Source organism: Schistocerca americana, chromosome 3 (assembly GCF_021461395.2).
Source record: "Schistocerca americana isolate TAMUIC-IGC-003095 chromosome 3, iqSchAmer2.1, whole genome shotgun sequence".
Taxonomy (NCBI): domain Eukaryota; kingdom Metazoa; phylum Arthropoda; class Insecta; order Orthoptera; family Acrididae; genus Schistocerca; species Schistocerca americana.
This window is the reverse complement of record NC_060121.1, coordinates 459,314,666-459,333,121: the sequence shown is the minus strand read 5'-3', so window position 1 is coordinate 459,333,121 and position 18,456 is coordinate 459,314,666. Positions and strand designations below refer to the sequence as shown.

Here is an 18,456-nt window from a genome sequence, read left to right as displayed (position 1 = left end):
AAACTGGAAAAAACACAATTAAGTTCAGCTACATTTGCACTTCGAATCGTTGCAAATCTTGGGGTTGGCTCTGAGCACTATGGGACTTAACATCTGTGGTCATCAGTCCCCTAAACTTAGAACTACTTAAACCTAACTAACCTAAGGACATCACACACATCCATGCCCGAGGCAGGATTCGAACCTGCGACCGTAGCAGTCGCGCGGTTCCGGACTGAGCGCCTTAACCGCGAGACCACCGCGGCCGGCAAATCTTGGGGAAAAACAAATCAGTACATTGATATGTTTTGCGTATTTTTACTCAATAAGTCAGGAAATAATGTTCTGTGTAATGCATCTTTAAGAAAGAATGCCTTCGTTTCTCATAAACGTGATATAAGAAAAATATGTGGTACTCACCCACGATGACATTGCGTACATCCCTTAAAGGTGTTTGGCATTTTGACTACTTCTGCACAATATATTTATTCCCTCATGAAATTCGATGTAAATAATCCAGTGCAGTTCGAAAGGATCAACAACGTTCGTAATTACAATACTACGAGTATAAGAGAAAAGTACAGTCAAAACTCCACATTAAGCACAAAATGGGGAGCCCAATGTTACCACCAAAATTTTTGATTATTTACCCACTGATGTAAATTGTCTGACAGACAGCAAAGTTAAATTTGAAAACAAACCAAAAGTTTCCCTTTGACACTTCCTTCTTTTCCGCAATAGAATTTCTATTTTCGTAACGTGAAAAAGGTGGTGGGTAAGAATTACCAACACACATCTCTATTTGAAAACCTTGTAAATCAGCATATAGCCATATTTACATATGAATGTGCAATGTGAATGTAAAATGATTCACCCCACATCATTACGATTAATCGTACAAACGATCAGACTAACTGTCAATCAGTGCTGTGAACGAGAGAGATGACGCACATTTGGCGAATATGCCCCGGAATAGTGCCGGACGATTTTGTACAACGTCCGCGTGCTGAACAGGAAGGAAGAGCGAGGTCTTCGAGTTCAAACTCGCTCACATAGACAAAATAAGGGCCTCATCTAGAAATCGACCTACCTCAAGAAGAAACCAAACACAGACAAGTTTTTCGGTCGTTCTTGCATTAAGAAAGGTAAAATAGGAGGTTGGGGAGTGTGGAAATTGTGTTCGGGTAAAAACAGGCTTGACAGCATGGGCTGGGGAGGTGGAATCGGGTGCAAAGGTCTCTCTGAAGGCGCCGATAAAAAAATCCCGATGTTCTTCGTGCTCGCACATGAGGCACTTATACACAACAAGTGTGGTAACAGCCATTTCCATGAAAGATGAGCATTCCCTGGAAAAGTTATGCAATACAGGGTGTTACAAAAAGGTACGGCCAAACTTTCAGGAAACATTCCTCACACACAAATAAAGAAAAGATGTTACGTGGACATGTGACCGGAAACGCTTCATTTCCATGTTACAGCTCATTTCAGTTTCGTCAGTATGTACTGTACTTTCTCGATTCACCGCCAGTTGGCCCAATTGAAGGAAGGTAAAGTTGACTTCGGTGCTTGTGTTGACATGCGACTCATTGCTCTACAGTACTAGCATCAAGCACATCAGTACGTAGCATCAACAGGTTAGTGTTCATCACGAACGTGGTTTTGCAGTCAGTGCAATGTTTACAAATACGGAGTTGGCAGATGCCCATTTGATGTATGGATTAGCACGGGGTAATAGCCGTGGCGCGGTACGTTTGTATCGAGACAGAGTTCCAGAACGAAGGTGTCCCGACAGGAAGACGTTCGAAGCAATTGATCGGCATCTTAGGGAACATTCCAGCCTATGACTCGCGACTGGGGAAGACCTAGAACTACGTGGACACCTGCAATGGACGAGGCAATTCTTCGTGCATTTGACGATAACCCTAATGTCAGCGTCAGAGAAGTTGCTGCTGCGCAACAACCCTTCTCAACAACAGATTCGGTGACCGATGGATTGGTAGAGGCGGACCAATTCCATGGCCTCCACGCTCTCCTGGCCTCAACCCTCTTGACTTTCATTTATGGAGACATTTGAAATCTCTTGTCTACGCAACCCCGGTACCAAATGTAGAGACTCTTCGTGCTCGTATTGTGGACGGCTGTGATACAATACGCCATTCTCCAGGACTTCATCAGTGCATCAGGGATTCCATGCGACGGAGGGTGGATGCATGTATCCTCGCTAGCGGAGGACATTTTGAGCATTTCCTGCAACAAAGTGTTTGATGTCACGCTGGTACGTTCTGTTGCTGTGTGTTTCCATTCCATGATTAATGTGATTTGAAGAGAAGTAATAAAATGAGCTCTAACATGGAAAGTAAGCGTTTCCGGACACATGTCCACATAACATATTTTCTTTCTTTGTGTGTGAGGAATGTTTCCTGAAAGTTTGGCCGTACCTTTTTGTAACACCCTGTATAAAACACGAAATAGTGGCCGTTCTGTAGAGTTTCCATGATGATTCACGAAAATTCCGTACGCACTTCTCGACATTCCGGTAACACCAGTGCGGCGTCCCAAGTCCTCACCACCGAGGCTAACCGTTGCGCGGGAAAGCCTAAGCATAAACTGTCCGTGTACACCAAATCCCGTGCAAATTGTTATTATGGTTTCCCTCACGCTCAGTGCACTTTTGTCCGTTTTTATGGTCATAGCTTGTTCATATGAAATTCGTTGATAATACAAACAATTGAAACTTCTGGCAGATTAAAACTGTGTGTCGGACCGAGACTCGAACTCGGGACCTTTGCCTTTCGCGGGCAAGTGCTGTACCAACTGAGCTACCCAAGCATGACTCACGCCCTGTCCTCACAGATTTACTTCTGCCAGTACCTTGTCTCCTACCTTCCATACTTTACAGAAGCTCTCCTGCTCGCACAACAGAAAGTGTTCTGTATGCTTTCTCTCGGGAAGTCAGTTACTCTGGTACAATGCCGTTTTTTGCTTGAGTATGGGCTGAGATCCTGCGGGAAACTGGGAGTTTGCATTCGATATCGGGACCCACGCAGTTTCAGAGGCTACTGTTGAATTAATCCGTAGTCCTCGTAGGTCAATCTGACAATAAAGTAGGCAGTTATAGTTACCTCATTCGACAGTACACTTTGTGGTGCAGCTTCGTCATAAAATCAGGCCCTACGACAGGCCGCGACAGGAACATTCGCAGAGACGATTCAGACAGACAGGCATTCCTCGACTTCGTCTATTTCTCGTCTTCGTCTGTTCCACGCTTCCGGCACGGGAAACATGCACAATTGCTACACATGAGGAACTTAACTACCCCACCAAGTGTTTGAGTGCGAATGTGAATTGTTGACGAGAACGATTATAGGCCCATTCTTCTTCGCGGAGCGTATTGTTAACGCAACAACGTATGTAGACATGTTTGAGCTGTAAGCTGTGTGATAACTTCCTCGTGATGTGATCTTTCAACGAGATGGCGCACCGTACCATTTTGTGAACGATGGATGAATTTCTTGGATCATGAGTTCCCAGATCTCTGGTCTGGGATAGATAGTTCATCGATTGCTTGGCCCATTAGAAGACCAGACATTAGACCACCTGATTTTTATTGGGGTTTATCAGGAATCTAGGGTACCAGACATCAGTTCGTGATCTACCAGATATGCGCTATCGTATTCGCGCAGCTGCGCAGATGTTACGATACGCTGCAAAACGCTTGAAGAGAAGTGGAATACAGATCAGATGTCTATCGCGCCACTAAAGGTGCGCATATAGAGGTGTATTAAGTGTGTCAGGGTGGGGGGGGGGGGGGGGATGAGTTGCCACGCTTGAACAAACATACCGTCAATAAACATCTCCATTACTTTCCAGTTATTTCATTTTATATTATTATATGTTTAACCTGGACACCCTATATTTAAGTGATAGCGCGTCCATCTCCCGTCTATCACTGAAACCGCAAGCAGGATACTTCCATAGAGGTTTGGAATTCACTTCCCAGTTATTGCATTTGCCCCTGTACCAGAACGTCTCACGGTATCCTCCATCCAGTGGCAGTCTTATTCAGATGACGTGGTACAGTGTCTCACCGTTACGTCGGCTGGACGGCTGGTCTTTGCCCAAGCCTGTTCTCGCTCACATCTGTGTCCGTGCCGCCTCCAGTCCTGTCGCGATACGCGTGTACACACTAGACCTCAGTCAGCTCAGGTATCTTGTAGTCCATGAAAAATCCTTTGCGTACTAATTCCGGCTGTAAAATGACAGGCTGCCTTGGTATTGTTAAAAACGGTCTTTTAGAATTGGTATATGTGTTCTCATTTTCTGCAAAGTTTTGTAACACCATCATGGGGCCACGCCGTAGTAATCCTCTTGCTTAGGTCCTCTCGACAGTGCGTTCTCTGCAGTGGCAGTTCTGCCGCTAATGTATTACTGAGGCAACTTCTTACAGCGTTTCACCGTTACAGACTCTTTAAGCAGCTACACGATGCCAGTGGGAACACCGGCAACTCGTGCAGCCCACCTTATTTGCGAATTCCTGGAGACTTTCTCTCAACAGGGACTATGAGCAGAAAATACCCATTCTCGTATTTCCATTTTTCATCTAACATTCCTCTAAAAATTCCACAGCAGCAAATTGCATATCCCATACACTAAAATGACGCATCACACATTATTGACTTAAAAACACTAACATGGTCAAAAATAGTTTAGAGGGAGTTTCTTTTTTCCACGAGTAGTGTATCACGATCCGCTCTTCTGCACTCACATTCTTTAAGTCCTTTCTTTTTCCTATCTTCTGAAGAACTAAAACCTTTCTCCTCCATTTACGTCAAATTATTAAAAATAACAGTAAACAGCCTAAAACTGTGTAGAGGACCGAGATCAAAAGTGGGACCCTTGTCCCAGACGGGCAGTTGCTTCGCAGACTGCGCCATCCAACCGCGACTCAAGACCCGTCCTCTCGGCTTTACTTCCGCCAGGTCAGAAAGGCATCGAGTCTTCTGCGTAAGCTTGGCGGAGCCTCCAATAAACCCAGGAAGAAACCTGGTATTTCAGCTAACCAAACCACTAACCATATAGCTGAAACATCTAGATCATCCAGTGACAAACAATATACTTCCAAAATAAAACAAGAACTCACGTCTCTAAATGGTAAAGTACCTGGTCTGGGTTATATACACCAGGAATTTCTGATAAACGTGGGTAAGGGTAAAAAAAGATGGCTGGCCCGCTTCTTCTCAAACATCCTAGATAGTGGATCACACCCCAACAAGCTAAAGAGAACAAAAATAGTGGCAATTTTGAAATCAAGTAAACCGGTTGACCACCCTCAAAGCTTAGACCAATTTCTCTTTAGAGCTGTACTTATAAACTCTTGAAGAGGCTCATCTATAATAGAATTAGTGGCTTCATTCTGGAACATTTCCCAGCTTAGCAATCGGGTTTCAGGCCACAGGGGAGTTGCTGTGGCCATGTACTGGCCCTAACAACTTTCATAGAGGCTGGTTTTTTCAAGAAAACTTGAGGACACCTGTCGCGTTCGTAGACCTAACAGCAGCATATGATACAGTCTGGAGAGAAAGGATGATATACAAATTTAAAACTGTAGTCCTCATCAATACTATGATAAACAATAGATATTTCCGTGTTTACTTGGGAGAAAATATGAGCAGGAAATTAGGTGATGGTCTACCACAGGGCTCCATCTTAGCCTCTCTATTATTTAACCTATATATCTCCGATCTCCCCAATACCAGGTCAACAAAATTCTGCTACGCAGACGATATCGCTCTTGCCTGTAGAACCAAGGATCTTGGACGAGCGGAGACAGTTCTCACTGAAGATCTAGCCGTTACGAGCGCCTATTTTAGAAAGTGGCGACTTAAATCCAGCACAAGTAAAACCGAAGTATGTGCAATCCAACTGACAAACAAACAAGCTCAGAGTGAAACTTCACGGAAACACTCTTTGCCATAACAAGTATCCTGAGTACCTTGGTGTCGCCCTTGACCGCACCCTTTCATATAGAAAACATCTTGAAAATACTGCTGCAAAGATAAAAACTCGTAATAACATTATTCAAAAATTGTGTGGAATGACATGGGGAGCTTCGGCAGATATCTAGCGCACATCATCCACTGCGCTAGTCTTCTCAGCAGCCGAGTATTGTGCCCCAGTGTGGCTAAACAGCTGCACACCAACTTGACCGACGTCCAGTTGGTTAATAACTGGGGCGATCCGACCAACACCGATTTATTCGTTTCCTCTCCTGAGCAACATCTATCCACCCGCAATCCGCAGAAATGAGGCCTCGCTTAAGCAATACCGCAAGCTACTGGAGAACCTGGAATTATCCATCCAGGAAGACATACCAAGTTTACGACGAAATAGACTCCCTTCAAGAAACCCACCATTACGACAATCAGAACAGCTAGATGCCAGTAATACCGGGGTGAGAGACCTGTGCGACCAGAGCTGTCAACTTACTGAAAATCGTGAAGAGCGTGAGGGGTTCCGAAGTATGACTGTGATACTGATGGCACAGAACTCGATAGAAAACTGTGGATCAAATTGAACTGAGCTCGTACTGGGTATGGCCGATGCGCAGACTCTATTTACAAATGGGATGTTACAGAGTTTCCGGTTTGTGACTGTGAGGCTCCGAACCAGAAAATCAAGCTCATTAGAGATGAATGCCCCTTACGTTCCTACCAGGGGAGTTGGAGCGACCTAAAGGAAGCTAATGATACGGCTCTTATATGGATTAGGGACCTAGATATTGACATTTAGTTTGTTTTATATGTAGTATTGTATTTTCATATTCCTATTATATACAGTATTACTAATGTCATATACCAGTAATTTTAAACTGCAAGTGAGCCATAGGAATAAATGAAATAAATTCTTCCTCCAGTTCCGCATCTCCTCGAAACAAAGGAAACTGCGGAGACATGGCTTAGCCACTGCCTGTTGCTTCGGAGCGTGCACTGCTATGAATCTTCGTGCAAATTAAAGCTGTTTGCCAGACTGTGAGCCCAACCTGGGAATCTTGCTTCTCCAATATCCTTTCTTCCAGCCGTGCTACTCCCTCAAAGTATGAAGGAGAACATCTGTGAAGTTTGGAAGCTAGGAGATGAAGTACAGGAATGCAGGAAAACTTCTGTGAAATTTGGGAGGTAGGAGATGAGATACTGGCACAAATAAAGCCGTGAAGGCGCGTCGTGAGTCGTGCTTAGATGGTTCAATCGGTGGATTACTTGCCCACAAGGGACAAGGGTCCCAGGTTCGAGTCCCAGTATGTTTCAAATCAGCATACACAGCTGCAGGGAGAATATTTATTATCGAAGTACTAAACAGGTTTGCATCTGAGATATACAGTAGATATTTACCAGATATCTGTAATTCTGCGGCGTTTAAATCTCGTACGCTATCTCCTAGGGTCTCAAATAATCATAAAGAGCACGATTTCCCACTCTAATGCTTCAGTGCTATGTGAGAGAAATTGCAACTCATCGGCTTAGACAGTCTCATCAATAGCTGGTTGTTTTCAAATATCGAATTTGTAGTAGAATTACTTGCAGGGGACCACATTCTGTTGCAGATGGCTGGGAGTGACGCAGTTCGAGAAGACGGGGGCGCGGATGGCCATGCCGTGTTACGACGAGCCGGCCATCAAGGCGACCTGGGAATTTACCTTTCGCCCACAGCAAGGCTACAACGTACTCTTCAACACTCCACTCATCAACGCCACGTGAGTAAATGTACAAAAGGTCTTTCTTTTGAATGCAGTAAAAATGTCTTGTAACTGCGAGAAATGGAAGATGTGTCAGTTATATACTGAGGTGACAGAAGTCATGGGATAGCGTTACGTACATACGTAAATGGCGATAGTGTCGCGTACACAAGGTGTAAAAGGGTAGTGCATTGGAGGAACTGTCATTTTTACTCAGGTGATTGACGTGAAAAGATTTCCAACGTGATTATTGTCGCACGACGGGAATTAACAGACTTTGAATACGGAATGAAAGTTGGAACTAGAATCATGGGACTTTACATTTCGGAAATAGTTACAGAGTTCAATATTCCCATATCCACAGTGTCAAGTGTGTAGCAAGAATATCACATTTCTAGCACTGGCTCTCACCGTGGATAACGCAATGGCCGACGGCCTAAACCAAACGACCGCGAGAGGTGCGGCGTTTGTAGAGAGTTGTCAGTGCTAACAGACAAGTAGCACTGCGTGAAATAATCGCAGAAATCAATGTGGGACGTATGACGAATGTGTCCGTTAGGACAGTGCGGCGAAATTTGGCGTCAATGGGCTATGTGTGGCAACAAACGATCGACGCGAATGCCTTTGCAATCAGCACATCGCCTGCAGCACGTCTCCTTGACTCGTGACCATATCGGTTAGACTCTGGATGACTGAAAAACCTTGGCCTGTTCAGATAAGTCCCGATTTCAGTTAGTAAGAGCTGATGGTAGGGTGCGAATGTGGCATAGACCCCACAAAGCCTGGATCCAGGCTGTCGACAAAGCACTATGCAAGCTGGTGGTTGCTCCGTAATGGTGTGGGCTGTGTTTACATGGAGTGCATTGCGTCCTCCGGTCCAACTAAACCTATCATTGACTGAAAGTGGCTATGTTTGGCTACTTGGAAAGCACTTGCAGCTATTCATGGACTTCATGTTCCCAAACAACGTTGGAATTTTCATGGATGACACTGCGCCATGTTACCGGGCCACAGTTGTTTGCGAGTGATTTGAATAACATTGTGGACAATGCAAGGGAATGATTTGGCCACCCACCTCGCCCATGTGGATCCCACCGAACTTTTATAGGACACAATCGCGAGGTGAGTTTGTGCAGAAAATCCTGCACCAGCAACACTTTGTCAACTATGGGCAGCTACAGAACCAACATGGCTCAATATTTCTGTAGGGGACTTCCAAGATTTGTTGAGTCGATGCCACGGCGAGCTGCTGCACGCCGCCAGGCAAAACGAGGTTTTGACACGACATTAGGAGGTACACCATGACTTTTGTCACCTCAGTGTGTAACCTCTCCTCAAAAATTGATAAATGGAAATGGGAATGGAGCCAAATGTAAACTGCCCACACAAAAATTAATGAATGATAATTGACCATGAACCCACAATAATATTAATTAAATAATGACCCATGAACCAAATGTAACCTCTCAACAGAAATAATAATATCTGGTAAATTTTATAAGGGCAGCAGCGCTGACCTTCGGCCCTGTATTCTGAATAGAAAAACAAAAATTCTTACCTCAATAAAAACTGCATCTATATCTGCTCTTATTTATACATTCTTCGACACAGCTTCGTGCAATGCTGGCGTATATATTTTTTTTTTAATTCTTGGAAGCAATGATAATGCATTGGAAATTGAAATGAATGCTTTTCTTTAAGAGAGTTACTTTATAAAAAAATTATTATTGGGGCAATTTTTTTGAACAAATTAATTACAATTAACATACATTACTAAATATGTGCAAGGCTGCTTCTTTACTTCTACAACAATACTCATCCTCCAGAAACCTGACCAGAGTCGCGAGCAGAGCACACAGCCGACGCATGCCGACTCCTGCAGGCTACTACCGTCCACTCCCTACTAAAGCCGACCGACTACTACTGAATCCGACTGACTACTACCGTCGACTCGCGCAGACTAGCGCAGACTCGCGACAAGCAACAACTAACAATAAACTACTCTCTGGTCAGAGATTCTGTCATGCTTCGCCCATCGCCGGCGAAGCATACTTCTTACATAACCCTCCACTGGGGGGGCAAAATTTGGCAGCGATGGTGAGTCAATTGGACTTGCCATGAGCAACAAACTTTTCATAATTAACTTTACAATCACAGAATATATAAGTGCAGAACATGAAATAAAATATAGTGCACATGCACTGAGTACAGACTTATCAAGCAACGACAAAATGTATACACAATGAGTACAAAACATATTAACAAATGGCAAAAGTGCACATGCACTGTAAAACTCTTTAGCATTTTTTTTACAACAAATAAACATAATGAGTACAAATCATATTGACAAATGACAAAAGTGCACACGCACTGAAGTTTAGAACATATCAGCAAATCACAAAAATGTATATGCAATGAATACAAATCATGTTAACAAAATGACGAAAGTGCACACGCATTGTAATACAGAACATATCTGGGAATCACAAAAAAAAAAAAAAGTATACATAATGAGTACAAATCATATTAACAAATGGCATAGAGTGTACACGCACTGTATATGTCTTTATCATTTTACAAGAATTAGGAAAGGAATGGGAAGGATTGCGTCATGGTTGTAGCACTTTAGGTTGCACGCAGCTGCACTGAAAGTTCATATCTTTCTACAGAAGCACAACACCAAGTGAGACAATCTGAAGCTCTTTTCCTTGAAGTATTAATCAGTGTAGCCAAGACACTGAAATGTCGTAATAATATTCCATGCTATCATTTTGGTAGTACACTAGGTACACCAAACAGTGGGACCATAATAACATCTCCATAGCTCAAGGTGGTGGACAGCATGTCGTGTCAACACCATGTTCTTGTAAAGTAGATCAACGTAGAATTAGTGCAAAAACCAAATATAGTGCTTCATGATCATGAGGATAGACAGGACAAATGGATATTGCAGTAATTTCTGGTAATTAGGTCAGAAGGTGAAGGACATTAAGTCACATAGTAGTCTTCATTGAGAATTACACTAGTCTAACAACTGATTTGAGTAATTGGTGGCACTCATCGCCCAGTTACTGAACATTTTTGTACCATATATGTAGTATTACAGAATAATGTTCATAAATTATCTGAATATAGTAATTATTGGCACTCATTGCCCAGTTACAAACCATCAGAAGTCATCATTCAGAACAGAAGCTAATGAATGGCATAGTATTAACATAATTCACTTAATTATAGTAAGCATTGGCATCATAGGTCATCTTATTACAGTAATCAGTAGCATTCATTGGCCAGCTACAAAGCATTTTATTTTTATTTTTCAGAAGTCATTATTCAAAATGAGTTATTTATTGGCATACCATTTATACATAATTAATCTAATTATAGTAATCATTGGCATCATAGGTCATCTTATTACAATAATCAGTGGCATTCATTGCCCAGTTAAAATTATACATAATTAATCTAATTATAGTAATCATTGGCATCATAGGTCATCTTATTACAGTAATCAGTGGCATTCATTGGACAGTTACAAAACATTTTTTTTGTATGTATTATTCAGAAGTCATTATTGAAGTGACATACTATTCAGAGCTGATCAGTATTACTCAGAACTCTCTTAAACTAGTAGCATTATTTGGGACTGGTAATTACTTTGTTTGCTTTTGAGTTATTGCTGCAAATGATGATGTGTAACGTCATTCGTCATGAGTCAGGTGTAGCAAGGTTATGAAACAAGTAGAGTACATGTGATCACATTCATAAACGACATAGGTTTAATAAACAACTATTTATACCACATTAATTTCATGAATAATTTCTCCTGCAAAATATACAAAATGGATTATGAAACTGAAAGAAGAAACGCATATTATGCTGAAAAGTAGTGAACTTCGAATTAACAGGAAGTGAAATGTGTATAAAAATATATATGTTCTCTAGCTGTCCTTTCCAAAAGCTTCAGTAATCATACCATGTGATATAAGACATACTGTCAAAACGAACTGCAACAAATACTTAAATAACTACACAGCATCTCTTAACTAACAGTAAATATATAAACTTCATCATTATTTTCATCTGCAAAGAAAAACTTCATTATCCATATTATCATAACTCCATTATTATCATCACCTGTAAAGAAAAACTTCATTATCCATAGTAACATATTCTTCATCATTATTCATCACCATTCATTATCATCTGCAAAAAAAATCACTTCATTATTCATTATACAACTATTCCTTATTTCTAGCATATTTCATCACTAAAACTAAGATGTGTAGTTCTGTCTGACAGCCTGCATCAATCGCCTCGTATTCTGAAAGAAAACATTAGTTAAGACTGCTATCATACGATGTGTATAGTATATTCTTGTTAATGCTTGTTAATTCTGATCCATTTACTCTTCGTCACGAGGTATTGCATCCTCTTTCGTTCATTCCGAAGGTGAAATTCCCATTTCTGTTTAATTTATTTCGCTTACACGTTACTTCTTTCTGAAAATGATGACCAAGGATTAATGTCTTGCATTTAATTCATATACCCATTAGATAAAAACTGATTTATAGTAACATAATTGAGCATACAGCATAGCATGACAGAAAACGTAATATGTCAAAAACATCGACAGTGTTCAGAAGCAAAAATGTACACAGTGTATCACAATATAGCAGCAAAAAAAAAAAAAAGTAAACTAGTCACGATGTTTAGCTATCATAAGGCAAAATGTTAAAGTCAACTGGTGTTTGTTATATCTTAAATACACTCCTGAAAATTGAAATAAGAACACCGTGAATTCATTGTCCCAGGAAGGGGAAACTTTATTGACACATTCCTGGGGTCAGATACATCACATGATCACACTGACAGAACCACAGGCACATAGACACAGGCAACAGAGCATGCACAATGTCGGCACTAGTACAGTGTATATCCACCTTTCGCAGCAATGCAGGCTGCTATTCTCCCATGGAGACGATTGTAGAGATGCTGGATGTAGTCCTGTGGAACGGCTTGCCATGCCATTTCCACCTGGCGCCTCAGTTGGACCAGCGTTCGTGCTGGACGTGCAGACCGCGTGAGACGACGCTTCATCCAGTCCCAAACATGCTCAATGGGGGACAGATCCGGAGATCTTGCTGGCCAGGGTAGTTGACTTACACCTTCTAGAGCACGTTGGGTGGCACGGGATACATGCGGACGTGCATTGTCCTGTTGGAACAGCAAGTTCCCTTGCCGGTCTAGGAATGGTAGAACGATGGGTTCGATGACGGTTTGGATGTACCGTGCACTATTCAGTGTCCCCTCGACGATCACCAGTGGTGTACGGCCAGTGTAGGAGATCGCTCCCCACACCATGATGCCGGGTGTTGGCCCTGTGTGCCTCGGTCGTATGCAGTCCTGATTGTGGCGCTCACCTGCACGGCGCCAAACACGCATACGACCATCATTGGCACCAAGGCAGAAGCGACTCTCATCGCTGAAGACGACACGTCTCCATTCGTCCCTCCATTCACGCCTGTCGCGACACCACTGGAGGCGGGCTGCACGATGTTGGGGCGTGAGCGGAAGACGGCCTAACGGTGTGCGGGACCGTAGCCCAGCTTCATGGAGACGGTTGCGAATGGTCCTCGCCGATACCCCAGGAGCAACAGTGTCCCTAATTTGCTGGGAAGTGGCGGTGCGGTCCCCTACGACACTGCGTAGGATCCTACGGTCTTGGCGTGCATCCGTGCGTCGCTGCGGTCCGGTCCCAGGTCGACGGGCACGTGCACCTTCCGCCGACCACTGGCGACAACATCGATGTACTGTGGAGACCTCACGCCCCACGTGTTGAGCAATTCGGCGGTACGTCCACCCGGCCTCCCGCATGCCCACTATACGTCCTCGCTCAAAGTCCGTCAACTGCACATACGGTTCACGTCGACGCTGTCGCGGCATGCTACCAGTGTTAAAGACTGCGATGGAGCTCCGTATGCCACGGCAAACTGGCTGACACTGACGGTGGCGGTGCACAAATGCTGCGCAGCTAGCGCCATTCGACGGCCAACACCGCGGTTCCTGGTGTGTCCGCAGTGCCGTGCGTGTGATCATTGCTTGTACAGCCCTCTCGCAGTGTCCGGAGCAAGTATGGTGGGTCTGACACACCGGTGTCAATGTGTTCTTTTTTCCATTTCCAGGAGTGTATTTCATAGTACATACGAGGGCAGTTCAATAAGTAATGCAACACATTTTTTTTCTGAAACAGGGGTTGTTTTATTCAGTATTGAAATACACCAGGTTATTCCCCAATTTTTTAGGTACACAACACTATTTTTCAACGTAATCTCCATTCAATGCTACGGCCTTACGCCACCTTGAAATGAGGGCCTGTATGCCTGCACGGTACCATTCCACTGGTCGATGTCGGAGCCAACGTCGTACTGCATCAATAACTTCTTCATTATCCGCGTAGCGCCTCCCACGGATTGCGTCCTTCATTGGGCCAAACATATGGAAATCCGACGGTGCGAGATCGGGGCTGTAGGGTGCATGAGGAAGAACAGTCCATTGAAGTTTTGTGAGCTACTCTCGGGTGCGAAGACTTGTGTGAGGTCTTGCGTTGTCATGAAGAAGGAGAAGTTCGTTCAGATTTTTGTGCCTACGAACACGCTGAAGTCGTTTCTTCAATTTCTGAAGAGTAGCACAATACACTTCAGAGTTGATCGTTTGACCATGGGGAAGGACATCGAACAGAATAACCCCTTCAGCGTCCCAGAAGACTGTGACCATGACTTTACCGGCTGAGGGTATGGCTTTAAACTTTTTCTTGGTAGGGGAGTGGGTGTGGTGCCACTCCATTGATTGCCGTTTTGTTTCAGGTTCGAAGCGATGAACCCATGTTTCATCGCCTGTAACAATCTTTGACAAGAAATTGTCACCCTCAGCCACATGACGAGCAAGCAATTCCGCACAGATGGTTCTCCTTTGCTCTTTATGGTGTTCGGTTAGACAACGAGGGACCCAGCGGGAACAAACCTTTGAATATCCCAACTGGTGAACAGTTGTGACAGCACTACCAACAGAGATGTCAAGTTGAGCACTGAGTTGTTTGATGGTGATCCGTCGATCATATCGAACGAGTGTGTTCGAACACTCCGCCATTGCAGGAGTCACAGCTGTGCACGGCCGGCCCGCACGCAGGAGATCAGACAGTCTTGCTTGACCTTGCGGCGATGATGACACACGCTTTGCCCAACGACTCACCGTGCTTTTGTCCATTGCCAGATCACCGTAGACATTCTGCAAAGTGCCTATGACTATCTGAGATGCCCTGGTTTTCCGCCAAAAGAAACTCGATCACTGCCCGTTGTTTGCAACGCACATCCGTTACAGACGCCATTTTAACAGCTCCCTACAGCGCTGCCACCTGTCGGAAGTCAATGAAACTATACGAGACGAAGCGGGAATGTTTGAAAATATTCCACAAGAAATTTCCGATTTTTTCAACCAAAATTGGCCGAGAAAAAAAATGTGTTGCATTACTTGTTGAACTGCCCTCGTACAAACAAAACAGGAAAACAATCATACATACATAAAAAATGGAAAATATGCACGGTCTGATGTGTAACGGCAACAAAAGCAACCTGCCAACCTTACCTTGCCGGGCACTTGCCAAGAAAAAATACGACAATCATCAGTAACTAGTCACATAAATACAATTGCATAAGTGGTCATAAAATGTGTAAGTTCATCTGGAAAAATATGCACGGTCTGATGTGTAACGACAAGAAAAGCGACCTGCTAACCTTACCTTGCCGGGCACTTGCCAACAAAAAATACGATAATCATCAGTAGGTGTTCATGTGAATATAATTGCATAAGCGGTCATAAAAAATTAGGAAATGGCATTACAGTGTGATAAATCATAAAGTATCTTCATTCAATAGAAGGTTTGACGTTCGACACGTGGTGGTTCCCTTTGGTTTTTCTGGTTCTCAAAGTTTCGACGTGTACTACATTGGGGTGAGGAATGCTGCGAATCCGATATGGACCTGCGTATAGAAATGATTCAAATGGCTCTGAGCACTATGGGACTTAACTACTGTGGTCATCAGTCCCCTAGAACTTAGAACTACTTAAACCTAACTAACTTAAGGACATCACACACATCCATGCCCGTGGCAGGATTCGAACCTGCGACCGTAGCGGTCACGCGGTTCCAGACTGTAGCGCCTGCGTATAGAAGCTCAAATTTACTGCATCTACTCTTTCCTTTGTTGGATAAACAGTGTGTACGTACTAATATCTTCTGCCCAATGTGAAAGTCACGGCGTGTACAAACCTGTTTTTGCTGTCTTCTCCGGCGCTCTGCGGCACGTTTGATGTTGTTCAGCGCAATGTCAATTATTTTATGGTGTCGTAGTCGACGAGATGTAGGAAATGTTACTAATTCTTTAATTTTGTTAGGTGGTTCAACATTTTTCAGTATAACAGACGGAGATAGCATAGTAGATTCATTTGGTATGGAATTAATTACATCTTGGAATGAGAGTATGTGTGTGTCCCAATCAATATGTTTTTTATGGCAGTAAATTCTACACAGTTTACCAATTTCTTTCATTAATCGTTCACAAGGGTTCGAAGAAGCATGGTACCTGGATATATAGACCAGAGAAATGTTTCTAGCTCGTAACATACGTGTCCATATAGCAGATCGAAACTGTGGTCCATTGTCGGAAATTACTTTCAACACATTCCCTACATGAAATAGAAAATGTTTTACAAATGCTTTCGAAACAGTTTTAGCAGTAGCTTTGCGTAACGGAGTGAAGGTAACAAATTTTGAAGTGAGTTCAACAGCGACAAAGGTGTAGCAAAAACGTCTATTAGTTCTGGGAATTGGACCAAAAATGTCTACAGCGGCCATGTGTCTCAATTTAACAGGTACAATGGGATGTATTGGAGGAATATGTGAAGTCGTATCTGATTTAGCTTTCTGGCAGATTTTACATGACGCTAAAACTCGTCGAATACGTTTCTCCATGTTGGTAAAATAACAGTTCTGTCTCAGTATAAGAAAACATTTTCTAGCTCCGTAATGAGCGTAACTTAAATGAGTATACCAGATTAATTTGTTAACAAGTTCGTCAGGAATGCATAATAACCAATTATTGCTGTCAGGATGATAGCGGCGAAACAGAATGTCATTGCGTACAGTGTAATGGTTTCTAATGGTAACATTATTCCTGTCTTGCCAAAGGTGTTTAATTTCTTTCCACACGTTGTCTTGATTCTGCTCTTGTGCTATGTCTTGTAATGACGACGAAATGAAATTTTCAAATGCAACTTGTTGAATGTACATGACGCTGAAATATGCTTTGCAGAAGTTGGTGGCGATGTCTTGCTGATTGTTGTTAAGAGAACGCGATAGTGCATCTGCTACAATATTTTGTGTACCAGGAATGTGAACAATTGTAAAATTAAATTCCAGCAAATAAAGTTTCCATCTACTTAATCTGTTGTGTGTAAATTTAGCCGAAAGTACAAATTGTATCGCTCTGTGGTCTGTGTAAACTGTAGTGTGTCTTCCATAAAGAAAATGCCTAAATCTGGTAAAAGCCCATACAACACATAATGTTTCAAATTCTGTAACAGAATAATTCCGTTCAGCAGGTGACAGAATGCGACTTGCAAAAGCGATGTTTTTAATTACTGTACAACCATCTTCTTCAATTTCCTGAAAAATATGTACGCCCAAAGCGGTGTTAGAACTGTCGGTGGCAATGGAAAAATTTCTGGTAAGATCTGGGTGCGATAAAAGTGGTGCATTCAACAAAGCATGTTTCAAATAACATTCTCGTGAACAAGATTCTGCGTGTCAAAAGTATTGCTTGCGTTACTGGAATATCCAACCTGTACTGTATCTAGTCAAATTCCATCTGACATGTCATTATTTTCGGGAGTATGCTGTGGCATTTCGACTATTTGAACTGTTCTGTTATTTCTTCCTGACGTATTACGTTCTGGATGATACCTACTGTCTGGTTCATTCATGATAATATGTTGTTGCTGATGTTCTTGCTGCTGATAAGATAGACTGTTATTAAATGTACGCTGAAAGTTGTGCTCATTATTTTTACGTCTGTCATGATAGTCATTTCTATACGGTGCATTGCGATAGGAATTGAAATAGTGTGTTTTCTGTACGTACTGATTCCCTTGTTGCTGTGCGTTACTATTTGTTGGAGCTGAGACTATACGTGCACGCGGCGAAACATTAAAGCTTGGTTGACCTTGTGCATTACATTGTTGGTTAGGTATGCTAACCGGCTGGTTTTGATGCTGTTGCGGAGAAAAACCTGTATTGTTACCAAAATGCACTCGCTGTTGCTGATAATTTTACACATACTGATGATTAAAATTTTATCTGTTGTTAAAGTTACGGCAATAGTTGTCATTTCGGGAGTGTCTAATGAAGAATTGTCACTTTCGGTAAAACTTGTCTTATCGGGTTTTCTTTACTCATTCTTAATCCTAGATAGAGCAATAGTTGAAGAGCCGTAGCCAGCCGAAGTCGCCGTGCGGTTAAAGGCGCTGCAGTCTGGAACCGCAAGACCGCTACGGTCGCAGGTTCGAATCCTGCCTCGTGCATGGATGTTTGTGATGTCCTTAGGTTAGTTAGGTTTAACTAGTTCTAAGTTCTAGGGGACTAATGACCTCAGCAGCTGAGTCCCATAGTGCTCAGAGCCCTTTTTTGA

At 42.9% G+C, this 18,456-nt stretch overlaps 1 protein-coding gene across 1 annotated transcript in view; it reads left to right on the top strand.

The window, feature by feature from the left end:
- The window catches only part of LOC124606154 (aminopeptidase N-like), a 191,009-nt gene that overhangs the window by 26,735 nt on the left and 145,818 nt on the right, over window positions 1-18,456 (top strand). The window contains exon 4 of the mRNA XM_047138119.1: window positions 7,580-7,729. Coding sequence (XP_046994075.1) covers window positions 7,580-7,729 — 150 coding nt within the window. The remainder of the gene's footprint in view (window positions 1-7,579; window positions 7,730-18,456) is intronic.